This window comes from Bubalus bubalis, chromosome 18, assembly GCF_019923935.1.
Source record: "Bubalus bubalis isolate 160015118507 breed Murrah chromosome 18, NDDB_SH_1, whole genome shotgun sequence".
In the NCBI taxonomy this organism is placed as follows: domain Eukaryota; kingdom Metazoa; phylum Chordata; class Mammalia; order Artiodactyla; family Bovidae; genus Bubalus; species Bubalus bubalis.
The window spans coordinates 44,420,251-44,447,915 of NC_059174.1; the positions used below are offsets into that span (position 1 = coordinate 44,420,251).

Genomic DNA, 27,665 nt, shown 5'->3' on the forward strand with positions numbered 1-27,665 from the left:
TCTGTTCCCCAATCAATTCCAGGCAAAGGCTGGCAGAGTAGCAGCAGTCCAAGTGGCTGCCAGTTAGCAAGGAGAGAAGAGCTGAGGTCCCGGATCCTCGGCTGTGGGCTTGGTTGCCCCCGGGGCGCGGACGGAGGAACGGGACGGGGCGGGGCCAGGGGCGGGGCGGGGCCGGGCGCCTGCGCCATAAAGCTCGCTGCGCTCCGGGGCTCTCCGCCTGTCGTGCGCCGCTCTCCACGCTTCCTCCTTGGCTCTCGCCTGGGTCCCTGTTCCCAGCCACTCACGCCATGGCCGCGCTCACCCAGAACCCGGAGTTCAAGAAACTGAAGACATGGTACGAGCAGCACGGTTCTGACCTCAACTTGCGCCGCCTTTTCGAAGGAGACAGGGACCGCTTTAACCGCTTCAGGTGCGTGCGCGGGACGGGAACGGGGGCGCGGACGTGCCGCACCGGGAGGCGGCTCGCGGGGCCGTGCGGTGCAGGGCCAGGGCCCGGAGGGCGGGGCGGCGGTCCCCGGTTAAGGGGGTGGGGGTCGGCCGTGGATCCGGGCCTGGGCCCAGGCCGCACTTCGTCCTTGACGCCTCCTTGAAGCAGGTTTCCGGGTGCTCGCTGGAGGTCTCGGGGCCCCGGCAGCTTCGTCTGGAAGAGTTCCCCATTCCCCCCGCCCCCCGCTTCCCTTCCAGGGGGACATCTCTCTTCCCTCCCCTACCCGCCCACCAGTCCCGGCCGGCTGAAGCAGCCCATTCTTCCGCGGTTGTGAGCAAGGGCCCTCGCTGACGCAGCAGGCGCGGAAGGGCTGCTCCCCACTTGATGCGGTCCTGGCTTAGAATGGACCATCCGCAGGGTGTGGTCAGGGTGGGACAGGCCCGTGGGATTTGCGGAGAGTCGTGGTGGAACGCTGGAGAGGTGGGGCTGTGATTCCTGCCCTGGAGGCTAGATCCGGAGACCCGTGAACAGGGGTAAAAGAGGAAATCTTGGGGGTTGGGAATGGCCAACCCATTGGTGCAGGTATTGGGCAGAGGATATCTGTGGCGCTAGATTTGAGGTCCCTGATGGCCAGCCCTGTCCTCCGGGGCCTTCCCTGAGTAGGTTGGGTCTCAGGAGCCCTGGGCCAGAATGATCACTCCCTGGCCAAGATGGTGGCAGCGCTCCCAACTCTGTCTTCCCATCCCCCAGCTCAGTTTTAGGGGAGCAAGGGCCCCTCACCCAGCGTCTGCAACTTGCACTGTGCTGCTCCTGCTGCAGGTCAGCCCAGTGGGCGGGCAGGTGACAGAAGACACGACTGTGCTGGCCAGCTGAGGCTTGTTTGGATTTGGCATGGGGAGGATGTTTTTTCTGGAAGCATCTTGTCAGGGAGCAGTCGGGGTGTGGTGGGCAGCTTCTGCTATCTTTCTGCAGCTTGAACCTCAACACCAACCATGGGCATATTCTGGTGGACTACTCCAAGAACCTGGTGACGGAGACTGTGATGCAGATGCTGGTGGACGTGGTAATGTTCTGCTTCAGAAGGCTTGACCAGTGACCCATGATGTGGCAGGCGAGCAGGGCTCCTGGCGCCCCCAGATTCCTGAGCATGTTTACTTCCTTCTCTTAGTGGATCTCAGTCACTGCCTCTGTGCCCCTGCCCTGGCTCAGGGTCTCACTGGCATCCCAGGGGACCCAGTGCCCAGATGTCTGAGCAGACCCTTCCCAGGCAGTGGGGGAGGGCGCCAGGCTGCAGCCATCCGTCAGTCCCACTGGGGATCTGCACCAAGCCTTTTGCTTGGGGGCTTGAACTCTTGACCGTCGTGGGTGGGACCAGGTCTCAGTGTCTTCTCTTCTCAGGCTAAGTCCAGGGGTGTGGAGGCTGCCCGGGAGCGAATGTTTACCGGTGAGAAGATCAACTTCACTGAGGTGAGCTGGCCAGTGGACAGCAGGCTCTGCAAACCCTCCACAGCCTCTTGGTTCCCTTTGGGTGTGTCTGACTGTTAGCAGCATCGCCTTGTGTCATACTCCTCCTCTTAGGCAATGCTTTTGCTTAACGAGGGACCTGAAGGTCTGTTTCCTCAAGCAAGTTGCAGGGCCCGACACACCCCATGGTGTGTCTTCCCCAAGCCTGCAGTCTAGGTCTGGTGAGCGTGGATGGCTTCCGGTGTCTATGTCTGCCTGGGGACAGCAGCTCTCAAGCCTGCAGGGAGAGGGCATCCCAAGGCATGGTTAGAGAAATTGACTCTGATCTGTTCTTGCTGCAGGTTTTATTAGTGAAAAGCAGACTCCTGTCAAAATCAATCTCCTCAGTGGTAGGAGTCAACAGGAAGCTATGGCAGGGCCAGGTCTGGGCCACCCTGTTCCTGAATCGCTGTGAAAGCCTTGGAGGCATAAGAATCACTGAGCATGCAGAGCGTCAAACTCATAATGTTACTAGTCTCCTTTTACACACGGGGAACCTGAAACTCAGAGATCAAGTCACTTATCTAATGTCATTATCTAAGTGGCAGATTCAGGATTCAGACACATCCTGTCTTTCACTGCTGGGCAGTCTGAGGGAGGCTGCAATCAAAGAGGGCCTCCTGGAGGGGTCATTTCATTGCCTACAGAACATGGCTCAGAAGTGAGGTTGGACAGGGTGAGGGTGGTGTCACATGAAGCCCTCCACCTTAGCGATCCGCTCCCTGGGTTGGAGTCCTAAGATCATCCCTTCCTGTCCTCCAGAGTCTCAGATGTGTTTGTTTCAAGGCCTCTGCTGCCCGAAGCTCGATGGGACTGTTGTTCTCACTTGATAAGGCCAGCTGCCTGGCGCTTATCACAGACTTGGGATCTGTTTTGGTTTCCGGTGGTGGGTGTGATGGAACACTTGGTGAGGGAAGGTTGAGTTGCTTGCTTTGCTCCACATTCAAGGGGCCGGGACACTTTTCAAAAGGTGCCAACAAGCACCATGAACTTTTTACCAGGAAGATGAGACTGGGCTTCGTGAGCATTGGTCCTCTGCAGCCACTTACTGCTTGTGTCTGGCCTGTGTTGCCACCAGTCTGCCTTTGCTCACTCCATTCAGCTTTCCTCGACTTTTCATGCCCTGAACATCCGCGGGTCATCGGGGCCTGTCCTAGGCCCATTCTGGTCTCTCCCCTTGTGACTGTCCGCACATACAGCAAGGGGCACTTGCCTTGCTTCTCCCCTCCCCCGGATCCTGGGGGTGGTCACTACTTCCGTGAACACACAGTGGGTTCTCTGTATGAGTCCAGACACTTAACAGACCTTAGGGCCTGGATGTCCATTGGGTGCAGCTGGGTGTGTGGCTGCACCGGGGCGAGGGCCTTCACACGCTGACTCTCGCCCCCAGGATCGGGCTGTGCTGCACGTGGCCCTTCGGAACCGATCAAATGCACCCATTTTGGTGGATGGTAAGGATGTGATGCCAGAGGTCAACAGAGTCCTGGAGAAGATGAAGTCTTTCTGCCAGGTATGGGTGGACTTCTCGCTAGCCATGTGTGTGTTTGTATTTGGGAATCTAGGGGTCCCGATGGGCTGCCCTTCCACTCTCCTTGGAGAGGACCCCAGCTCTCAATAACCTGAGGTGGGGGCAGTGTGTGTGATTGCTGGCCATGGGGGTCTCTGCTAAGGCACGGATCCCCTAACCCTGTTCTCGGGGAAACCACTACTAGCAGCCATGGAGCAGCCTCCTTCTTGAACTGTAACACCTGTGGGCTCACGGTGACAATCTGGCCAGGACAGAGATCTGAAAAGAAAAGTGAGGCCTCTGGAGGGTGGAATAGTCGGGGAAAGTCTTGCTTTTTGTAACCTCTTAAGTCATGGATCCTTATTTCCTGGTCTAGAACTAGATAAAATTTAAAACTTAGGATTTTCTTGACCACACCCCTGCCAGATTTCCGGAGGCAGTCTTTATTTACTGTTAAATCTTGCACAGGTTTCCCGTGCGTGCACTAGCCTGTCTGTCGTCTCTTCTTTGAAGCACACATACCCACACATGTACACACACATGCAGCTTGTCCCTGCTTCAGCATTAATGCACGGAACTGTGCCTCCTTTTCCTCTGTGGGTGTTGGGGTTGCCTCAGAGACCTTCTGTAGAGTTCCCCATATATATTGCCATTGCCTTAGTGTCTACGCCAGGGATGGTTCTGCAAGAGTTTGTGGATGTCCTTAAGCCTATAGAGCAAGCGTGATATCTGTGGGCTGGACTGTTTGGGCAGGCCTGTGCATGTCTGTGTGTGGATGATGCGTGCTCTCGGAGTGATAATCTAAGCTTTGGTCAGCTTTTCCCTGGGGGCAGTGTCCACCATGTGTGGCTGGTCAAAGTCTGGTCACTTTGGGTGAGAGCCATCTTTTGACTGAAATAGTGGGAGGTGATCTGGGCATCCATTCTAGAGGCAAAGGCAGCCAAGTAGGACTTCACATGGTGAGGAAGGCTTGGGATCCTGATTGGAATCTGAATTCCAGAATGTCCTTTCATAGTGGTTGGTGCTGGTGATGAGCTTTGGGTGGAGGGGAGCGCATTTCCCCCCTTCATGGATCACAGCCTTGTTGTGGTCAAGAGGCTTTTGTAACTCAGTGAAGCTATGAGCCATGCCATGCAGGGCCACCCAAGTCAGACAGGTCATAGTGAAGGCAAGAGGAGAAGGAGGTGGCAGAGGATGAGATGGCTAGATAGCATCACCAACTCAATGGACACGAATCTGAGCAAACTCCAGGAGACAGTGGGGGACAGAGGAGCCTGGCATGCTGCAGTCTGTGGGGTCGCAGAATGGGACACAATTTAGTGACTGAACAACAACAGCAAAGGGTGTTTCCAGCTATCAGGTGTGAGCGCAAGAACGGCTGTGCTCTGTATGAAGCCTGGTGCTCTGTTTGGTCAACCTTGGTGTGCAAAGGCATGCCAGGTGGAAAGTGTGTGGCACTGGTTGTCTGGGAAGCTGTTTGCAGGAGAACCCTCCCTTACAGCTGGCTGCTGGAGTCCCTGACTCAGACTGATGGGTATTTATAGTACGAAAAAGCTGCTGAATAGCAGCATTTCCCTGGCGAGGAACACTCCCCAGGGCTGTGCTCGCAAAAGTTCACCAAGATTGGGTGAGAATGTTCACTGTGAGCTTGATTGTCATGGCAGAACCTAAAATCAGCCTGCCCTTATTTATCAAAGGACTGACCAGTAAAATCAGTGTGTGTTCATATACTGTAGTCCTGGGCACCATTAGGAATTAGGGACCTACAGCTGCGTTGACCTGCTCTTCTGTTCAGGATATACTGTGAAGTCAAAAAGGGAAGTTACAGAACTGGTGGGTTTCCTTAGACACCATCTGGTCAAATAAAGGGTATGTGTGGTTCTAGTAAAGATACACAAAGTTTCTGTTCTTGGATGCCGTATTATAACAGAACTGATGATGAGATTGAGGGTTGAAAAGCTGAGTAATTTATTTTCCTTTCTGTGTTGATGGAAAAGTGCTCATGGCAGTTGATTATTATTGAAAAGAAATAAAGTTACCAGGTCTTACTGGTTTTGGGAAAGCCATGTGTATTAGTTTGCTATCACTGAGTGACAGATTACTCCAGAATTTAGCAGCTGAAAACAACAGTCAACATTGCGGTTGATTGGTTCTGGCTCCAGTCTTAACAAGGTTTTAGTCAAGGTTTTGGCCCAACATCACATTCATCTGAGGGCTTGATGGGGGCTGGAAGATCTTCTCCCAGGATGTTTCACCAGCGGTTATTGCTAACTTCTGGGAGGCTTTAGTTCCTCATCTTGTGAACCTCTCCACAGGCTATTTGAGTGTACTCATTATATTGAATATTTGCATGGTTACACCCTGGCTGCTTTTATACTTTTTAGAAACCTGTGAAAGGTGAATATAGTAGTATCTTTTACAGATAGCTTAAAAAAAAAAACGTATAGATATTAGCAGGTCCGTAAGTATTTCTATTCCCTTCTGAAATCTAACATTGTTTCTCTATAATAAAGAAAAAGTTTAAAAGGAAAAAGACCATGAACGTTCTATGAGTGAAAAAAATAACTCCACAGTGTTATTTCGTAAGCTTGTTAGTATAGTTTTGTACTCTTAGGGGCTTTTGATCAGTGTTCTTGTCTCCAAAAGCATTCTTGAAAAGTATCTGTATTTTACTTACACACACCATGTAGTTGTTTCCTGATGATGATATATTCAGCATGGAGCTTTAAGCTCCATTTTATCCCAACATGGATGTATGGAAAGCAGCTGCTTTGGGAAGAAAGTATGAAAGTAAGGTTGAAATGCATGAAGTAAGGTATGGGCTTCCCTGTTGGGTCAGTGGTAAAGAATCCATCTGCCAGTGCAGAAGACATGGGTTTGATCCTGGGTCAGGAAGATCCCCTGGAGGAGAAAATGGCATCTGAAAAGTTAGTGACTATACAACAGCAGCATGACAAGGTAGCTGATTTTTCCCAGAGCGATTGCTCCAACAGAAAGCAAGGCAGAGTGCCTCAAGGCCTTTTATTACCTTGAGTTAGCATTAGAAGTTACTCTTTCTTTTCTGTAATACCCGGTTGGTTGTACCAGTCAACTCTGATGAAAGTGGGACGGGACTACACAAGATCATGAATGCAGTGCCAGGAGGTGAGGATCTCTGGGAACCATCTGGATGTTGGTTACCAGTCTGCCTTCTGGCTCCCAGTAATTCATCCTGTTCCTTCCACATGCAAAATAAAATACCCCATTCTCTTTCTCTTAATGCCATTATCAGATTACAATGTCAGTTAGAAGTCAAGAACTTCATCATCTAAATTAGGTTCAGATATATCTGTATTTTCTTTAACATAACTCAAATGCAATTCCTTTCGATCTGAAGATATGTGAATTAAATAGACAAGTTATTTTCCCCTCACACACTCAACATACAGGTGAGATAGGCACAGGATACCTATATAGGATAATTCCTTTGCAGAAAGGGAGGAAAGTGAGAGGCACATAGGAATCATTGATCCAAAGCAATTCTTTTTTATTTATTTTAATTGGAAAATAATTACTTTACAGTTTTGTGATGGCCTCTGCCATACATCAACATGAATCAGCCATAGGCATACATGTGTCCCTTCCCTCTTGAACCCTATCCCTCCAGGTTGTCACAGAGCATCAGGTCCAGAGCAGTTATGAAATTCACCAGATGCTTAGTTAGGACTCAAGGCTTCATTCCTCAAGGCTTTTGGCTTTGCTCTCAGTTATCTTTTTTACATGAAAGGTAGTTTGTGTTTGTAACTGCCTAGTTTTTTCAGTCTGCTTACTGCCTATAGAAATGTGGGTTTTGAGGGGAACTTCCTTGCTGGTCCAGTGGTGAAGACTCCACACTGCCACTGCAGGGGGCACAGGTTCGATCCCTGGTTGGGGAACTAAGACCCCACATGCCATGCAATGTGGCTAAAAAAAAAAGTTTAAAAGAAATGTGGGCTTTAAAAAATATTATTAGCTGTGCCACACAGCTTGTGGGATCTTAGTTCCCTGACGAGGGATTGAGCCCAGGCCCTGGCAATGAAAACACCAAGTCCTAACCACTGGACAGCCAGAGAATTACCTGAAATGTGGATTTTTAAAGATTTTTTTCCTTTTATACCATCGCTGTCCCTTTCAGTCCAAACTGGTAATATTTCTGACAGTTCAATTATCTTTAAAACTTTGTTGGTCTCCTATGAAGTTTACTGGGGTGGGGAGAGGGGTTGGTCACTTCATTAGACAAAAGCTACATTCACAAACTTCTTCAAGATAATTTCTACCATTACTTCTCAGACCACAAAGATAGTACTCTTAAAGTTTTTGGAACCCTCATCTTCAGCCAGAATATTCTCTGTTACCACCTTAATTCTCACTGAGATCTTAACAGAAGTTTTACAGCTATATAATCTGTTTTACCTTTTGAGATTTTTGTTACAGTACCTTGGATGTGATCTTTGCCACATCCATCTCTTAATTTTGGAATCACTGCCTAGAGAGGCTGGGAATTTTCAAACCCTACAGTTCCTGGCTTCTTTTTGTTTAAAAGTTCTACATTAAGTGTATTTCTCTCTGCTTGCATTTTATTGTAAGCACTAAGAAGCCAGGCAATTTGTAACAGCCTGAAAACTCTGTAGCTAGGTCATCCAGATCATAATAGATACATCTTTTACTTTCCCCACTTAAAAAAATTATTTACTTATTTTTGGCTGCACTGGGTCCTTATTACTACGTGTGCGTTTTCTCTAGTTGCAGTGAGGGGAGGCTGTCTTGTGGAGCACAGGCTCTAGGTGCTTGGGCTTAGTAGTTTTGGCACACAGGCTTAGTTACCCCATGGCATGTGGAATCCTCCCTGACCAAGGACCGAACCCAGTGTCCCCTGCATTGGCAGGCAGATTCTTAACGACTGGACTACCAGAGAAGCCCTACTTCACCCTCCCCCGATTAATGCAGTCAACACTTATTAAATCTTCTTTCACTATATAACAAGGATTTTCTTGCAATTCCGGATAATGTTTTCCTCCTGTTTCTTTAAATCTACATCAGCAACCCCCTCGAGGACTTTTAAACCTCTGCTAACAGTCTCTTCCAGGCTTTTATTAACTCTCCTGAGGGCTCTTTTAGCTTTTACCCATATTTCTAAATTTTTTTATGGTAATACCCTACTTCTAGTGCCAAAATCTGCACTAGTTATTTATTATATAACAGATTGCATCAAAACTTGATTTAAAATAGCAGTAAATATTCACCATCTTGAAGTTTCTATGGAGGCTTCCCAGGTGGCGCTAGTGGTAAAGAACCCACCTGCCAGGGTAGGAAAGTAAGAGCCATGGGTTGGATCCCTAGGTTGGGAAGATCCCCTGGAGGAGGGCACGGCAACCCATTCCAGTATTCTTGCCTAGAGAATCCCATGGGCAGCGGAGCCTGGGGGCTATAGTCCATAGGGTCGCAAAGAGTCTCACATGACTGAAGTAACTTAGCACACACACACGCACGCACACACAGTGTCTATGGGTCAGAAACTCAAGCTTAACTGGTTGGTCTTGGTTTTCAGGGGAAGCGGGGAGGTCTCTCTTGAGGGTTGTACTCAAGATGTTGGCCAGGGCTGTAGTTATCTGAAGGGTTCTGGAGGGTTCTCTTCCAAGGTGGTTCCTACTCGTGGGTGGTAAGTTGGCACTGGCTTTTGTAACAAGGCCACCATTCCTCACCACAGTGGCTTCTTCACACAACCGTGTCTTCTTTTAACGTCGTACATAGTTTCCCCAAAGTGAGTGATCTAAGAGAGCGAGGCAGAAGCTGCACGGTCTGTCATGACCCGGCTTCTGAAGTCCTGCTCCATCACTTTTGCAGTATTCCGGTGGGTTCACAGCCCTATACTGGAGAAGGAAATGGCAACCCACTCCAGTACTCTTGCCTGGAAAATCCCACGGACGGTGGAACCTGGTAGGCTACAGTCCATGAGGTCGCAAAGAGTCGGACACGACTGAGCGACTTCACTTTCACTTTTCACGTTCACAGCCCTATGCAGCACAGGGGGCTCACGACACCCACACCTCTGTAGGGCTCACTCTGCACCCACGCCTCTAGAGTGTGTGGCTGCCGAGGCAGGACTCCCTAGGAGCACGTGGAGGCTGGCTGCGTGTCTGTCGTTCTGTCCCTGGCTCAGACTGGTCATGGTACTTGGCATTTCACATCTCTTGGCCTCTGTCATGTTAGGTTCTGCTGGAAGTTCATGCTGCTTTTGCAAATTCTGATAACATTGCTGGTTATGAGATGGGGATATCACCCCTCCCTCCTACCCTTAATCGTGATGGACGAGGGTCTAGTTGATGATGAGGGTCTAGTCCCTGCCTGAGTGTGGCAGGAATGTGACACTATGGTCTCAGTAGGCCTCTCTGAGGGCCTGGAAGTTGGAACTAAGGTGTAAGGATGCAGAAGTAATGATGCTTTTGAACAGCGGTTTATACTCCGGGGTTTGGGCTGATGACATCTCCCTGCTCTGTGCCAGCGTGTCCGGAGTGGTGAATGGAAAGGGTACTCGGGCAAGGCCATCACGGACGTCATCAACATCGGCATTGGCGGCTCTGACCTGGTAAGGAGAGGGCTGCCTTGGGATAGAGGAGGGGGTCCCATCCGGCCTGGGTTCCCCCAGAGATGGGACCTGGCTGTTCTCGCCACTTGTGGAATCTTGTTTTCTGATGCTCCATCTCCCCACAGGGACCCCTCATGGTGACTGAAGCCCTCAAGCCCTACTCTTCAGAAGGTCCCCGGGTCTGGTTTGTCTCCAACATTGACGGGACTCACATTGCCAAAACGCTGGCCACCCTGAACCCCGAGTCTTCTCTCTTTATCATTGCCTCCAAGGTACGGGCTTCAGCCCCGGCCTGTCTCCCAGCCTTTTTGCGCTGGGGTGGGAGCAGGGGTTGGGGGGAGTGGGTGCTTTGCCGCTGCCCTGCACACTGGACCCTCCCGCCTGCTCTGAATGAGCTGTGCTCTGTGGCTCAGGTGGGCACAGCTGCCCTCAGACCGTTCCTTATCTGGTGGCCAACACAGTTCACCCGATGAAAGCCCACACTGGTCCACGTGTGCCTCTATCTGAAGCACTCACTTGGCTGAATCTGGGCTCAGCCCAGGACCATTCCTGTCTCTCTCAGAGATTTGTCCCTAACGTCTGCTCCTTTCTCATCCCAGAGCCAGGCCCAGATAACGTAAGCATTTTGCTTTTTTGTCATTTATATCCTGTTTATTCATGTCCATGCACATTAAATATTATGGATAATTCCATCTGGGTTTTGAGATACAGCCACTGGGCTGAAGGAGCCCCAGGCCACAGCGTCTCTCCTGGCGGATGTTCTGACCTTTGACCTGTGGTTCCTCTGTGAAGTTCTGGAATCACAGAATGACGCTGCTGCTTCTAGGCCTCTGCCCCAGATACACAGTAATTGGGGCTTTGAGGACATGCGGGCGGAGGTGATGTGGAGCAACTCACCGACCCGCACGCGCTGCTCCGTGTGATAACTGGGCATCCATGTGGCCTCCGCTGCTGAGCTCGGCTCAGGACTGTATCAGCTGAGGACCAACTGCTGTACTCTCTGCAGACCTTCACCACCCAGGAGACCATCACGAACGCAGAGACAGCGAAGGAGTGGTTTCTCCTGTCGGCCAAGGACGTGAGTGCTCATGGGCAGTGGGCAGGCGGGGAAGGACAGAGTGGGTCTGCCCAGCCCTGTAGCCCTGTTTCCCCTGAAGTTGGCAGCAGGAGGCAGCCTTTCTGGTTAAGATACTTGGCTTTGCCAGCCCAGACAAGCCCAAGGTGCAGACCCTGCTCTAACTTCTGAGGTCCCTTTCCTTAAGGCTACTGGCCCTGCGGAGCCTCTCTACCCCTGGCCCTGCCAAGTTTACAGGGGAGGCACCCTGGGCCTCGTGTACCCATGAGGTAGGATGGGCCAGCCAGCTTCTGACCCCTCTGCCTATTCTGCCTTGATTTGGGCCTCCTTCAGCAGCCTCAGAATCGAGTACTGGGGGCGGTGGGCCCCACCCAGGGCCTGGGTTTCTCCAGAGGCTGGAGGGTCACTGTCCCTGGGGGTGGTCCCCAGGGTGAGTATGGTCTAACTTGGCTTATCTCTTGCAGCCTTCTGCAGTCGCGAAACACTTTGTTGCCCTGTCTACCAACACTGTAAGTGCCCACAGGGGTTCCTGTACCACCACCCTGGGTTGGGGCCCTGGCCAGGTCAGGGTCATGGCCTTTCCAAGTACATGAGCTGACATGTGCTGACAGCGTCAGGGATCTTGGCTCAGCCAAGAAGGATTGCTTGCCTATGGGGGATGTGAATTGCAAGCCATACTTGCCACTTTGAACTGCTGCTGCTCCATGAGGGGCTTGCAGTCAGAGGGATCACATTAACCCCACCCGTTCCCCGGGGCCTGACTGATAACCACAACATTCCACATGTGTGACCTCCCTTGGCCTCTGCCACTGGCCTCTCCCTAGACGAGATGTGCCAGGTACGGGTCGGGTGGTGGTTGTTCAGTCGCCAAGTCATGTCCAACTCTTGCGACCCCATGGACTGTGGCATACCAGGCTTATTTCTCACGTAAGGATGTTAGTTAAGCCCAGTGAAGGGATGTGAGTTTGCCCAGTGATTGTATGAGTCAGTGATGTAAGGATTAGAACGTGGTTACCCATGTGCCAGCTCCTCCTGGCCCCAGGTTGTGCAAGGTAGGGGTGGGGGCAGGCCTGTGGGAGTTGGGGCTTTGCTCCCGGAATCAGAAGGAAGGCAAACCTGGTTGAACACTGGCTATGTGGTGGGCCTTGTGTTGGGCGGTCTGAACTGGAACCACACCCAGGTTCTCTGGACTCCCACTCCTTCCGTGCCACCCCCACCCATGCCTCCAGTGCTCACCTGCCTATGAGAGGAGACAGAAGGACATCTTAGGGCTGGCCAAACAGCACAGCTGTCCGCCTCTTGCAGGTAGAGCTGGTCAGTAGGGCGTCTCCTGTGAGGTCTAGGGAGGGGGCTGCTGACCCTGTCTTTGTAGAGGATAGAATAAGATTGGTCATCCCCTGAAGGCTTCCTGGGGTTCAGTCACCATCCCAGTATCGGAAGGGCTGGGCAGGTGTCCAGGTTGTCTGTTCCCTGGCCTGGGAGGTGGCCCCTGCCTGTGCTCGGGTTCCAGCCCGGGGCCCGGTTTCCCAGATGTCCCGGGGATTGGGTCTGGGCGGTGGCTCTTGCAGAGCAGCGTGGGGGCCAGGACCTTGCAGTGAGTGTGCAGCTCCCCTTCAGCAGGAGGGCTTGGCCAGTACCAGGCCACCGATGTGCTGGGTGTGAGCTGGCCGGACATCTGATTCTGGGGTGGGCGTCTCCTGGTGCTGCCCTGGGCTCACAGGTGGCTCCAGCCCCACCCTAGTGAGGGCTCTGTGGAAGGTGTGTTGCTCCTGAAGCTTGGACAGCATGACTTCTCATGCCTGCAGGTTCTCATGCAGCTAATCCCGGCTTCTTCTTTCTCTCTCCCTTTGCCCCTTTTTAGGCCAAAGTGAAGGAGTTTGGAATTGATCCTCAAAACATGTTCGAGTTCTGGGATGTAAGTAATGGCACATGCCTGTGGTGGGTGAATTATGTCCTTTGCTAAGTCAAGCCACAGATGAGGGGCCCATGGAGTCAGGTCAACGTTTATTGAGCACCTGCTGTATGCCTGGCTTTGGGACAGGCCAGGAGGTCCTCAGGGAGCAGGAGCAGCTTCGCTCAGTCAGGATATGGCCCCCCTCCCAGCGAGGGGGGCTTTCAGGGCCAGGGTGACACCCCCCTGGGTGCCTGCAGTAGCACCCACAGTGGGGTAACCGGAGCCACCCCCATCCCCCTCGGTGAGCTGAGGTTGTGAGTTATTCTCAGTGATGACCTTTCTCTGAACCACAGCCTCAATCTGTAAAGGCCAAGGGGCAGGGCAAGGCAGGAGTGTGACTGGGCAGGCCTGGAAAGGAGCTGCAGGGGCAGCTGGAGGTGGCAGAGAGGAGGTGCCAGGCCTGGGGCCGGGTGGGGCCCCGCTGGGCAGCTTGCAGAGCCAGCACTGCTGGGGGGCAGAGCTGTGGGCCAGTCTAGCCGCGGGTGGTCCCACAGGCTCATCTCTGCTGAAGCCACCGTGGGTGCCAAGCAGTGAGCCAGAGTTGTCTCTGCGGCTGGCCTGAGTGCAGCCGTGGTGTAGGAAAGGCTCTGGCGGCAGAATGCAGGCAGGCTTGGGATGCAGGGATGCAGTGCAGGGAGTGGTGTGGGTGCAGTGGGTGTGACTCGAACACATGACCTTGGCAGGTGTACCTAAGAGAGCATCCTCTAATCGAGGGATTTCCCCCTGGGGCCGATTCCAAGCCTTTATACCACAAGCTCTCTGCTGAGTGGCAGCGTCCAAAGATGTAACCTCCTTTGAAAGCTGTAAAGGCCTTGGAGTCTGGGAGAGAATTTAGCCCTCGTACCCTAAGATGTCTCTTGTGTGTAATGAGTTAACTTCTTTCCAGAATGGGACTAGTTATGTACCATCCTTGGAAGAATTGAGAAGAGTCACTCAGATCCTTGTCTGCGTCTCATGGCTCAGATGAGGAGCCCCGGTCGAGAGAGACTGTGCAGCTGCTAACAAATGCATGCATGCCTGAGACAGGAAGGGGCGCCTTCCTCCTGCATGCATGCCTGAGACAGGAAGGGGCGCCATCCTCCTGCATGCATGCCTGAGACAGGAAGGGGCGCCATCCTCCTCCTCCTCCCTGGGATCTCGAGCCTGAGCAGGTGGTGGTCAGGGCCGTGCGGGGGCTCCCGTGAGCCAAGGAGTCCGGCAGAGCGGGGCTGTGTCCCAGCCTGGGTTTTCACTGCCTGTAACCACCCAGTCTGAAGAGATGAGTTGAAGTGTGGCTTAAACAGAGACCTGGGTCTCCCAGGTAAGGCCTAGGAACACAGGAACATGGAGCTAGGACTGGCTAGTGAGGTCCAAGTGCCTCGAGTGGGCACAGTAGAGGTCTCAGGCCAGGCCAGACATACCTGGAGGGACCTGCATGTATATTGCTGAATTGAGAAGGTGACATCTGAGGAGCCAGGGACAGGTGAAGTTTCTGGACCTAGGTCTCTCAGGTGAGAGAGAATCATCAGAATAGATACAGGGATACTGTGCTGGCGCTGAGGTAAGATCGGAAGAGTTCAGTCTGGCGTAAGTGGTGAGGACTGCTCAGCTGTGTCCAGGGGGTGCAGCCATGGTCCAGGGTCCATGGGGCATCCTTGAGTGTCGGGCTTAGGCAGAGGTGAGGTGGTAAACTGGGGGGACTGTCAGGGCTCGGCCAGAGTCAGCACATATTGGGGAGCTCATTTTGGCTGTTGCTGTCTGAAGAGAAGCCAGGACAGGTGCACGTGATGTCTGAAGAGGCAGCCCCAGGATGGGTAAAGGTACAGGGGAGATTCTGGAAGAATTCAGATGTTTATTCTGTCAAGTGGCATCTGAGAAGCCAAAATTATGGACAGGTACTTAGACCTGGATCTGTGAGCTCAGGATGGGTATATATAGTGGGATCTCTGACTGAGAGTGAGCCTCAGGTACTGGATGGCTGATCACTCAAGCGAGGCTGTTAGAACTCAGACGAGACAAACATGGAAAAGTCCCCTGAGCCAGGTGAGCCTCTGGGTTCTCAGCGTCCTGACCCAGTGAGACAGGCAGAGCTCAGGGTGTTGTCGGGGCCTCTGGGGTCGCATGACCAGCCCAGGACGTGTCAGTGGCATTGGGGTCTGGCTGGGGTAGGGTTTGAGGTGCGCAGATGAGGGAATGGTAGGAAGGTACCTGGTTATCAAAGGTAAGGACTGGGGAGTTGGGACAGGTGAAGACAGGTGAACTGCTGAGGAGCTGCGTCACTAAGATGTGGTGTGAGAGGCTAATGGTAGACAAAGGTCTCTAAAAGTGTCAGAGGCACAAGTCACTCAGGCCCTGTTTGGCACCAGCGGACTCTCACCAGGCTTCCCTCAGGCCACGACAAGCAGCCAGGAATCTGTCAGGTCTCCGGAAAAAGTCTGTTCAGGTTAGGTTTGTACAGAGGGGTCTGCTAGGGGTCATCTGTAAAGCTACATCTGTTTGAGGTCTCAGAAGCTAGAATCAGACAAGGTGTATATAACTCGGTCTCTTGGGGAGACCTGAGGAACTGAGATTAGACAACATCTGGGCAGAAGTGGGTTGGTCAGATAAGGACACTGGAGCCAAAGATAGTCAGAGACAGAGCTGAGTCTGACAGGTGGGCTTAGAAATCCACGATTGGGTCCAGGTCAGAACTATGTCCTCAGTTGTTGTCCGAGCAGTTCTGGTGATGCTCAGGGCAATGGCCCAGGGGCCCCTGAGAAAAGATTGAAAACCTGGAGTCAGGCAAGGAGATGGAGCACTGCATCCATCCATCTGGAAGGTTCGGGAATTCTTTGTCTGTCTCAGGTGCAGAGCAGGTATGTCAGGTAAGGTTGAAGGAGTTGAGGTGAGAGACAGACTTGTACTCCTGGTTCCTGAACAGGTGAGGTCTGAGCTGTTGAGGTTAGTCCCTGGTTTGTACTCTGAATCTGAGGAGCTGAGGTTCAGTGCAGATAGATAGAACTGAGTTTTTCGGTTAAGTCTGTAAGCCAGAGGCAAGCTGGAAGTAGGCTGAAAAGCCACGTTTGGGTTCATTAAATTCTGTCCCGTAGTTGAGGTCAGGAACAAGTAGGTAGATCTGTCAAGTGAGGCCTGAGGAGCACAGAGTTAGGCTTATCTAGAAAGAACTGGATTTCTTAGATGATCTCTGAGAATATACAGTGAAGACAGGTGGATAGAGGGAGGTGTCTCAGGTGAGATCTCAGGAGCTGGAATTGGGCCCAGATGAATAGAGCTGGATCTCCCAGGTAAGGTCAAGATAGGTAGGTAGAACTGCTTCTTGGCAGATGTCTCATGATGATGAGTTGTGCCCGGATGCAGGTATGTGGAATTGAGTTTCTCAGGTAAGATCTCTGGAGTCTGCATAGGGGACAGGTTTTATTCTTGGGTCTCACAGGGTGAGTTAAGCACAGGTGAGTAGAATAGAGTTTGTCAGGTAAAGTCTGTGGAACAAGTTCAGGAAACTGGGTCTGTCCAGTGAAATCTCAAAAGTCACAGGTAAGTCCAGGAAAGAATCGAATGTCTTAGATGACCTCTGGCAAGCTGAACTGGGGCAGAGCTAGCCTGTCAGGAGCAGCCTCAGGAGCCAGGAACAAGCACAGGTAGCCAGAGGTGGCTCACCATGTGCAGCTGAAAGACCCAAGGTCATGCACAGGTAGGTAGAGGCAAGGTTGTCCAGCTGCAGGCTCAGGAGCCAGGGTCAATCTCAGGTCGGTAGAACTGACTCAGGTCGGTAGAACTGACTGGTCACACGTCAAGAAGAACCAGAGTCAAGCACAGGTAAGCAGAGCTGGTCCACTGGGTACAGTGTGTAAGGTGCCAGAGTCATTAACAAGTAGACAGAATTGGTCTGCTGGGCATGGTCTGAGGATCCGGGTCATATACAGGTAGGCCAAGCTGGTCTGCCAGATATGGACTGAAGGTCCAGGGGAGTGTACAGGTAGGCAGAACTGTTTTGTTCTGTTGGGTATGGTCTGAGGACTCAGAGTTGAGCACAGGTAAGTAGAGCTGGTCTGCTAGGTACAGTACAAGGAGCCAGGTCATGTACAGGTGGGCGGAACTGGTTCATTAGGTATGATCTGAGGACTCAGGGTCAACTACAGGTAGGCTGAGCTGGTCCGTAATGTGTGGTCTGAGGACCCAGGGTCATGTGCAGGTAGGAAGAGCTATCTGCTCAGTATGGTTTGGGGACTGAGGTCAAGCACAGGTAGGCAAAGCCTGTGCTAGGTACATTGTAAGAAGCCAGGGTCAGGTACAGGTGGGCAGAACTGTCCGTTGGGTAGGGTCTCAGGACCTGGAATCAAGCGCAGGTAGGCAGCAGGTCTGAGGAGATCGAGTCGCGCACAGGTAAGCAGCGCTGGTTTGCACAAGGAGCCAGGGTCAAGAACAGGTAGGTAGATGTGGTCTAGGTGTGTGGTTAGGTATGGTCCAGTGATCCAGGGCCAAGCACAGGTAGGTAGAACTCGTCCACTAAGTATAGTCCAGGGATTAAGAGTCAAGCACAGGTGAGAGCACAGGTCCAGCACAAGGAGCCAGGGCTGAGAACAGGTAGGTAGAGGTGGCCCACACGGTGCGGCCTGAGGAACCAGGGGCATACAGGTAGGCAGAGCCTGGTCTGTTTGGAATGGTCTGAGGATCCAGGGTCAAGCACAGGTAGGCAGAGTTGGTCTGCTAGGTATGGTCTGAGAGTCCAGAATTGTGTACAGGTGAGCAGAGCTGGTCCACCAAGTGTGGTCTGAGGATCCAGGGTCATGTACAGGTAGGCAGAACTGTCCGCTAGATATGGCCTGAGGACTCAAGCACAGGTAGGCCCACACGGTGTATTACAAGGAGCCAGGGTCAGGTGCACAGGTGAGCAGAGCTGGCCCACGAGGTACAGCACAAGGGCTCAGGGTCACGTACAGGTAGGCAGAACTGGTCCGTCAGGTATGGTCTGCCCAGGGTTGTGTGCAGGTAGGCAGAGGTGTCTGGTTAGATGTGGTCTGAGGAGCCTGGGCCAGAGGCAGGCAGGCAAAGTTGGTCTGCTGGGTACAGCATAGGAAGCTGGTGTCACGTACAGGTAGGCAGAACTGTCCTCTGGGTATGGTCTGAGGACCCGGAATCAAGCACAGGTAGGCAGAGCTAATCCACTAGGTAAGATCTGAGGAGATGGAGTCACTCGCAGGTAAGCTGAGCTGGTTTGCACAAGGAGCCAGGGTCAATTTAGGGAGATAGAGCTGGCCTGCTTGGTACAGCCTCAGAACCCAGGGTCACGTACAGGTAGGCAAAGCTGGTCTATAAGATGTGGTCTGAGGAGCCAGGGTCATGGTCAGGTGGGTAGACCTGGTCTGCTAGGTATGGTCTGAGGATCCAGGGTTAAGCCCAGGTAAGCAGAGCTGGTCCACTTGGTAGCACAAGGAGCCAGGGTCATGTACAGGTGGGTGGAACTGGTTCATAATGTATGGTCTGAGGAGCCAGGGTCAAGCACAGGTAGGCAAAGCTGGGCTGTCAGGTGTGATCTGAAGGTCCAGGTAGTATCCAGGTAGGCAGAACTGGTCCATTAGGTATAGCACATGAAACCTGGTTCCCTAGATACGGTCTGACAATCCAGGGTCATGTACAGGTAGGCAGAGCTGGCTCAGCAAGTGTGTTCTGAGGGGCCTGGGTCAGAGGCAAATCTGGTTGGTAGGTATGGCAAAAGGAGCCAGGGTGAAGTACAGGTAGGTAGAGGTGGCCCACCAGGTGCGGACTCAGGGTTATGTCAGGTAGGCAGAGCTGGTCCACAAGACGTGGTCTGATGAACCAGGGTCAAGTACAGGTAAGCCGAACTGGTCTACCAAGTGCCATCTGAGGCCCCAGGGTCACACATAGGTAGGCAGAGTTCATGGGCCAGGTATAGACAGAATCCAGGGTAAGGTTCGTGTAGGCTGAGGTGGTCTACTAAGTAGTCTGAGGAGACAGGGTCACATTCAGGCAGGCAGAATTGTGGTCGGTATGACCTGAGGACTCCGAGTTAAACCCAGGTAAGCAGAACTGGTTCACAAGGCACAGCACGGGGAGCCAGGGTCATGTACAGGAGGGTAAAGTTGGTCTGCCAGGTATGGTCTGGAGGTCCAGGATCATGTACAGGTAGGCAGAGCTAGTCCATTAGGTACTGCACATGAAGCCAGGGTCATATACATGCAGGCAGAGCTGGTCCCCTAGGTATGGTCTGATCTAGGGTCATGTACATGTATGCAGAGCTGGTCCGCTAGGTATGATCAGAGGATCCAGGGTCATGTACAGGTAGGCAGAGCTGGCCCAGCAAGTGTGTTCTCAGGAGCCCAGGTCAGAGGCAGGAAGGCAAAGCTGGTCTGCCAGGTGTAGTCTTGAGAAGGCCTAAGGATCAGGGTCACATGGGCAGAGGTATGTAAACATGATCTTAGGTGGGTTTTTGCCCCAGGGTTCAGGTATAAGTTGGCATCCCTGGACTTGTTAGATGAAATGAATGGGGCAAGATCTAGCCCAGAAATACATAATTGGTGTGATTGGTAAGGCCTGAGAAGGTGACTCAGACACAGTTGGGACCCCCAACGGTAGGATCCATCAGGACACTTAAGTGGGTAGCGTGGACTGTCATCGAGGGAAAGCCAGAGTGATCGTAGGTATATATACCTAGGTCTGCCTGGGGAGGTCTGTGGAGCCCTTGGGTTCAGGTAGGAGAGGTAGCATATGCTGAGCCATGTCAGCCACCTGTCCTTAGCACCCTGGTCCAGTGTGATGGGCAGTGTTGTGGAGGCCAGGGGATCTGTAACCAGTCTGGGGTGTAGTCTGTCACACTGGGGACTGGTTGGCAGGGTCTGAACTAACCAAGTATGGAAAGAGATTGGATTATACCTGGTTGGAGAAGGTGAGGTCTGAGGCTCGTGAGGCTCAGAACTTAGAACTGACTGAGGTGCTACATCTTTAATGTGTGTTCTGCACTCACTGCAGGTAAAGGTGAGGTCTAGCGATCTGTGTCTGCAGCTTGATGTTTCAGAGGCTCAAATCAGATACTGGCTTTGCTGGGCTCTTCCCAAAACAAAAGTCAGGTCTGAGACCCTGCCCTCAGCCAAGGTCAGCAGCCTGGAATCTGTCAGTCTGAGCCCTGGCCGTCTGTTCAGTCCAGTTTCTGGGTTTAAGTCTGTTGGGTGAGATCTGAGAGCCTCTGTCAGGCATAGTGTGGTCTGTGGGACTGTGACTGTCAGGTCAGGTTCCCCCAAACCCAGAGCCTTTCTAAATAAATAACCCCATCATACTCATCTTTATTACCCAAGCTGAAACGTCTGATCCTCTCACTCTTGATCCTCTCATTCTGCCAATTCATCCTGTTTAATCGAACATCCTGAATCAGTGCTATACATCCGCACCACCCGCTTCCAGGGAAACCTCACTCTTTGGACGACCACTGGGGCTCCCGTGTGGTTTCCTGCTTCCCTTCTCACCTCACCTACAGACTTCTTGGTTCTCCATCCTTGCGTCTCCGCTTCTGCCCACCAGTTTATCACTCCTTCCTTCATCTTCAAAATTGTGCTGCCCGTTTTCCTGCCAGCCTTTCTCAGTGGGCTTTCAGGAGAGAATTAAATCCTAATGCCCCAGGGCAGCCATTGGATATAATGAATTAGCTGGATATAATGAATTAGTACCTCTCTTTTGCATCTGGAAGGATGCTAGCCTTGGGTCAACCTTGGGAGTATGGAGAAACTAAGTCATTCAAAGCATTTTCTGTGGGGCTTAATTCTCTCACTGTTGAGAAAGGCTGTTCTTGCTACAGAAGCTTTGCATATGCTGTTCTGGCTCCCGGAATCCTCCTCTCTCTGTGCTTCCCTGAGTAATACTTGCCCATTCTCCACATCCAGGCTGAAGCACCTTCAGAGTCCTTTCATTATTGGTTTCAGTATTGTATTCCTGTCTTCTAAGCACTTTATCTCATTTTCACATTTATTGGCACGGTTGTTTCATTTATATCTTTCACCCCCATGGATTGTTGGCATTGCCTATGCTAGGAACTTGGTGGGTACTCCGTAAATAGTTGTTAGGAAGATGTGATTGGAGTTCTGAGGATTCCACTGATGATACAAAGTGGAATCTGCAGTGTGGCATGGGAGGACACAGTGTGGATGGTAGGTCTCGGTCTGTCTTGGGCTGAGGCGGAAGATCAGTCAAGCCCAGGTATGAGCTGCTGGGCCTGTCAGTGTCCCCGGAAGCAGGGCTGGCACAGGTAGGAGCTGTGTCTGTCAGTACAGCCTGGGAGTCGGGGATGGGCTCAGGTACAAGGCACTGGATCTCCTGTCAGAAGAGTCAAGGCCAGACCCAGGTATAAGGCATTGGGTCTGAGGAGCAGGGCCACAGTCAGGTAGGAGGTGCTGGGTTTTTCGTTGTTCAGGGAAGCATGGGCACAGGTAGAAGGTGCTGGGTCTGTTAGTGTTTACAGAGGCTGGACACAGGTATGAGTCACTGGTTCTGTTGATGTCCTAGGAGGCATGACCAGACACAGGTATGGGATTCTGATTTGTCAGTGTCCAAGGAGGTGGGCTCGGCACTGGATCTGCTGGTATCTGAGGAGGCCAGACCTGGCTCAACTATGAGGCCCTGGGTCTGTAGGTGTCTGGTGAGGCCAGACCTGTGCAGGTATGAGGCCCTGGATCTTTTGGCATCTGAGGAGGCCAGACCTGGCTCAACTATGAGGCCCTGGATCTGTCGGTGTCTGGTGAGGCCAGACCTGTGCAGGTATGAGGCCCTGGGTCTGTCAGTGTCTGAGGAGGCCGGACCTCTGCAGGTATGAGGCCCAGGTCTGTCCGTGTCTGAGGAGGCTGGACCTGTGCAGGTATGAGGCCTTGGGTCTGTTGCATCTGAGGAGGCTGGAGCTGGTTCAGGTATGAGGCCTGGGTCTCTCGGTGTCTGAGGAGGCCAGACCTGTGCAGGTATGAGGCCTGGGTCTGTCGGTGTCTGGGGAGGCCGGACCTGTGCAGGTATGAGGCCCGGGTCTGTCGGTGTCTTGAGGAGGCTGGAGCTGGTTCAGGTATGAGGCCAGGGTCTGTCGGTGTCTGGGGAGGCCGGACCTGTGCAGGTATGAGGCCCAGGTCTGTCGGTGTCTGGGGAGGGCAGACCTTGCTCAGGTATGAGGCCTGGGTCTGGCAGTGTCTGGGGAGGCCGGACCAGCCACAGTAAGGTCTCGGGTCGAGTCTGTGGCTCTGGCCAGTCCATGTGTAGTTAGTGCTGTTGGTCAGCCCAACAGCTGCCAGCACCCGGCTTGCTGTCTTGCTTCTCAGAGGTGGGTCGGGCCAGGCCCTTGGAACTGCACCTGTAGAAGAGCATGGCTCCTGGGGACAAGTTTCCTGGCAGGAGGGAGGGGGGGTGGGGTGTGCCAACCTCTCCTCAGTGCCTTTTCCTGTCTCTTCTAGTGGGTGGGAGGCCGCTACTCGCTGTGGTCAGCCATCGGACTCTCCATTGCCCTGCACGTGGGTGAGTGTGTGTGTTTTATGTCTCTGTCTTGGGAGACGATGCTGCAGTCTGAGGTAGGGGTGGGGCTCATGTCCCCAGATGCCCTCTTGTTCCCTCAGGCTGCTGGCCTCTGTGCCCTTGATGGGACCCTTTCTCCCAGGTCAGACTGGAAAGGCCGAGTGACCCTTGGGATTTGCAGGTTGGCCTTTCTCCCTGCCCCTCACAACTGTGGTCTGGCTCATTCCCCATGCCAGGTGGAGTTACAGCTGCCTTTGAGCTCAGGACTGATTCTGATTAGACAGGCTTTCCACAGGCCTTCGTCCTCCCAGATCCTGTTGCTTCTCGCTCCCCCTCCAGCCTTCCCCTGGTTCTAGAAGAAGCTGTGTTCATGGCCTGGAGGCACAGTTCAGTTCAGTTCAGTTGCTCAGTTGTGTCCGACTCCATGAATCAGAGCACACCAGGCCTCCCTGTCCATCACCAACTCCTGGAGTTCACTCAGACTCACATTCATCGAGTCAGTGATGCTATCCAGCCATCTCATCCTCTGTCGTCCCCTTCTCCTCCTGCCCCCAATCCCTCCCAGCATCAGAGTCTTTTCCAATGAGTCAACTCTTCGCATGAGGTGGAGGCACAGGGCACGATCATTTCTGTTGACGCTGCTTTTGTGTTGCAGGATTTGACAACTTCGAGCAGCTGCTCTCAGGAGCTCACTGGATGGTAAGTGCTGAGGCCCAAGTTCTCCAGCAGGCGCCGGCCAGAGACATGTTGGTTGGTGCAGCTCCCTCCCCCTCAGCAGCTGCTGAGCCCCTGTCCACCCTGGTCTCCTTGCAGGACCAGCACTTCCGCACAACACCCCTGGAGAAGAACGCCCCCGTGCTGCTGGCTCTGCTGGGCATATGGTACATCAACTGCTTTGGGTGTGAGACGCACGCCATGCTGCCCTATGACCAGTACCTGCACCGCTTTGCTGCCTACTTCCAGCAGGTACCAGCTGCCAAGCCAGGCCTTGGGTCAGGGGCCCCCCCTTAGCCCAGGTTACTTCTCCTCCTAGGGCCTTTCCCCGTTAGCCTCAGGCATGTCCAAGGCCCACCTGTGCTCCCCCTCTCATGGTGAATCTCCGTAACCAGGATCCATGTCAGTCAAGTTGGGCTACCATGGGAGGGGCATGACTGGCTGTCATGGCGTTGTGGCTGGTCAGGCTCTGGCGTGACTCAGGGCATATGCCTCACCCGGGTCACTTCTTTCTTGGACATCACCTGTTAGGCTGGGGCCACAGCCTGGGACCCCCGTAGTTTGCACTGCCTTTGTCTCCCTCCAGAAAAGCAAGTTTACACCCAGTCTGTGGTGCCTCTTTGGGCTCCTCACAGCCCTCTGCCCCTGGAATCTCCACAGCCCCCTTGAAGCAGCAGATTCTGTGACCGGAGGAGGGGCCGAGGCCCCCCAAGACCAGAGTCTGGTTTCGGGGATGGCCCTCAAATGCAGTACAGCCTGGACCCCAGCCTGCGTTAAGAAATCACTTAAAGATTTTGTGATCAGTTTCTGCTCTTAGGAAGGTCCTCCCTGTACTGCCATACCTGCCTTCCCCTGGTCGTGGGTCCTCCCTGGACCTCCATTCCTACCTTCTCCTGGTCATGGGTCAAAGGCAAAAAGATTGTGATCTCTGCCCTCCCAGGTGAGGATGTAAAAGGATCGTGCCTGTGGATATCGCACGGGGCAGGGCAGGCACGCCTGGTGCGTCCCAGGCAGGTTTTGGGGATGGTTTGTGAAGAGTAAGACTTGCAGATCGAGGGCTGGGTTTCTGGCCCTGTTCCAGGGTGACATGGAGTCCAATGGGAAGTACATCACCAAGTCCGGCACCCGTGTGAACTACCAGACGGGCCCCATTGTGTGGGGGGAGCCAGGGACCAATGGCCAGCACGCCTTCTACCAGCTCATCCACCAAGGTAGGGCCCGTCTGGCCTGTGCAGGAGTGCTACTGGGGATGGGGAGGGCCTGCCGGCAGAGCCCCCTCCATCAGATGAGGGTTCTCCTGGAGACCATATGGGTGGCTCCCATGGTAGGGGTAGGGACCTGAGTGACTGCCGTACCCTTCACAGGTACCAAGATGATACCCTGCGACTTCCTCATCCCGGTCCAGAGCCAGCACCCCATAAGGAAGGGTTTGCATCACAAGGTAAAAACACTCTTCCCGACCCTCTTCAGCTATCTTAGGTTCACATCACACCCAGACCTCTTAAGACTGATGCGTTAGTCAGCAGCGACTAGTTTTCTGTTCCTGTCACCACAAGCTTAGTGGCTTAAAAACAACACTCATTTATTGTCTTGGTTTCTTTGGGCCCCAGTCCATCACGCTTGCTGGGTCGCTGGTCAGGGCTCAGGCTGAAGTCAGGGTGTCCGCAGGGCCTGTGTTCCTTTTTGGAGGCTCTTGGGGGCAGCCGTTTCGTCATTCATTCAGTTTGTTGGCAGAATCCATTTCCCTATCAGTTGATTCGCTCAGTCGTGTCCGATTCTTTGTGACCCCCATTGACTGTAGCACACCAGGCTTCCCTGTCTCTCAACAACTCCCGGAGCTTGCTCAAACTCTTGTCCATCAAGTTGGTAATGCCGTCCAGCCATCTCATCCTGTCATCCCCTTCTCCTGCATTCAATCTTTCCCAGCATCAGGGTCTTTTCCAAGAAGTCAGTTCTTCACATCAGGTCACCAATGTATGAATTTCAGCTTCAGCATCAGTCCTTCCAATGAATATTCAGGATTTATTTCCTTTAAGATTGACTGGTTTGATCTCCTTGCAGTCCAAGGGACTCTCAAGAGTTTTCTCTAACACCACAGTTCAAAAGCATCAGTTCTTCAGTGCTCAGCTTTCTTTATAGTCCAACTCTCACATCCACACATGAGTACTGGAAAAACCATAGCTTTGACTAGATGGACTTTTGTCAACAAAGTAATGTCTTTGCTTTTTAATATGCTCTCTAGGTTGGTCATAGCTTTTCTTCCAAGGAGCAAGCGTCTTTTAATTTCATGGCTGCAGTCACCATCTGCAGTGATTGTGGAGCCCCCCAAAATAAAATCCTCACTGTTTCCACAGTTTCCCCATCTATTTGCCATGAAGTGACAGGACCAGATGCCATGATCTTTGTTTTTGGAATGTTGAGTTTTACCATTTCCCTATGGTTGTAGGACCAAGGTCCGGTTTCTTTGCTCACAGCTGGGAGCCATGCTCAACTTCTAGAAACCCTTTTGGCTCTTGGTCTCAGAACCAGCAGGGGTGGGCTGAGTCCCTCTGATGCTTTAGTTCTGTCCTGCCTCTTCAGTTGCATGTCAGAGGATGACTCACTTGCTTTCCCCTTCTGTTATTTTTAAGGGCCATGTGATTACATTGGGCCCACCCAGATAATCTCCTTATCTTAAGGTCTGTAACCTTAGCTCCAAATCCCTCTCTCTACCAAATCCCTTTTGCCATGCTGTGTACACAGGGATTAACAGCAGGGGGCAAAGATCAGGGATTCAAGATCTTGTCTGCCATGGCAGCAAGGGGAAAACCACCCCACTCCGGACAAGAGTCCTTAAAGAGGACTGCTCCTGCCTTATCTCGGGTGTGCAGAGTAGCACAGGTTACTTACTGTGGGCACAAGCTTTGGATTCGGTGTCCTGGGTTTGAATTCTGTCTTCCCCTCTGTGCCTCTGGCTGGGATTCAGTGCTGTTGACTTGAAGAAACTGAGGCTCAGCTAGAAAAGAGAGATGATGCCTCTGCCCGTCATGGTCTTAAAAGATAGACCATGGTAAAGTTCTTAAAAGGGCCCTCAGCAAGTAGTACAGTCCCTGAAGGGTACTTATTGTCGTTAGCTAGTTTCTGGTGTCCTTGGATGTGCTCTGTTGTCCCCGCTTGTTCCAAATAAGCTCTAGAGTCGGAGGCAATCGGGCTGACCCCAACTGTTGAGACTAACCCCGACTGGGCAGTGCCAGGCAGTCTCATCTGTCTGCCTGAAGCTCACACAGTGCTTCACGATGGTACTTGATGTCTCTCTCATCAGATCCTCCTGGCCAACTTCTTGGCCCAGACTGAGGCCCTGATGAGAGGGAAGTCGACAGAGGAGGCCCGGAAGGAGCTACAGGCTACTGGAAGGAGTCCAGAGGACTTTGAGAAGCTGTTGCCCCACAAGGTCAGTGCTTCTCTTGGAGTGGGCTTTGGGGTGGCATCCTGGAATTGGAAGGATAAAGTCATGTGGCCGTGGCCGGGGAGCACTGTCCTGTCCTGCACAGTAGGGGGCACTGTCCTTACGGACATGCCCACCCCAGCCTTGGGCAGGGTGTGTTTCCCTTCTGAAGAGTTGGGGACCACGACTAACTGGGGGACATTCGTGGGTGTTTTCTGAAGGTCTTTGAAGGAAATCGCCCGACCAACTCTATAGTGTTCACCAAACTCACGCCATTCATTCTTGGAGCCTTGATTGGTGAGTAAGCGGGGACGGTCTCAGCTTGGGGTAGGTCTGAGTGGGCTGGGGGAACCCTAACATGCTTCCCTCAACATGTACCCCCCTCCACAGCCATGTATGAGCACAAGATCTTCGTTCAGGGCATCATCTGGGACATCAACAGCTTTGACCAGTGGGGGTGAGTTGCTGGCTCAAGGGCAGGGTAGGGAATGCCTACCAAAAGTTAGTTGGCTTGTGGATTTCCCTAGTAATGCTGGAAGCCTCCTCATACCCTTCTTTCTCCTCTCCCTGGCAGAGTGGAGCTGGGAAAGCAGCTGGCTAAGAAAATTGAACCTGAGCTTGATGGGAGCAGCCCAGTGACTTCTCATGATTCTTCCACCAATGGGCTGATCAACTTCATCAAGCAGGAGCGCGAGGCCAGAAGCTAATAAACTCGTGCCCAGCAGCAGTCCCTGTTGTGACTGGTCCTTCTTGTCTGCCTGCCCAGAGTCTGCACTGCACGGTCCTGCCCAGAGCACCCTCTGGTTTTGGGCTTGGACCACGAGCCCTTTGGGGGAAGCTGGTCTGGAATTGCAACCCCTGCCCTCTCAGTGTCCACACCCTCTCTGTTCTACAGTTGGCTGAAGTGTTTCAGTGCAACTGATTTTTCTCATCTATGTTTATTGTTCGTGTACCAGGAAGAAAAATAAAGATGTCACAGAGGA

At 52.8% G+C, this 27,665-nt stretch overlaps 1 protein-coding gene across 1 annotated transcript; it reads left to right on the forward strand.

Annotated features, from left to right (window-relative positions):
- The first annotated feature begins 195 nt into the window (after window positions 1-195).
- GPI (glucose-6-phosphate isomerase) lies at window positions 196-27,665 on the forward strand. Its single transcript, XM_025269027.3, has 18 exons — window positions 196-409; window positions 1,400-1,490; window positions 1,826-1,894; window positions 3,321-3,440; window positions 9,958-10,041; window positions 10,167-10,313; window positions 11,048-11,119; window positions 11,581-11,625; window positions 12,978-13,031; window positions 22,487-22,547; window positions 23,200-23,243; window positions 23,358-23,510; window positions 24,340-24,469; window positions 24,623-24,699; window positions 26,560-26,688; window positions 26,904-26,979; window positions 27,073-27,139; window positions 27,257-27,665. Exons 1-18 carry the CDS (start codon window positions 288-290, stop codon window positions 27,387-27,389), a joined length of 1,674 nt encoding a protein of 557 aa, XP_025124812.1. The 5' UTR covers window positions 196-287; the 3' UTR covers window positions 27,390-27,665.

Excerpts from the sequence above, each read along its gene's own strand:
- GPI (XM_025269027.3), top strand. The coding sequence starts at position 288 with ATGGCCGCGCTCACCCAGAACCCGGAGTTCAAGAAACTGAAGACATGG. Across the intron at positions 11,120-11,580 it reads TTCTCCTGTCGGCCAAGGAC|CCTTCTGCAGTCGCGAAACA; the intron begins GTGAGTGCTCAT and ends TATCTCTTGCAG. Across the intron at positions 11,626-12,977 it reads TTGCCCTGTCTACCAACACT|GCCAAAGTGAAGGAGTTTGG; the intron begins GTAAGTGCCCAC and ends GCCCCTTTTTAG.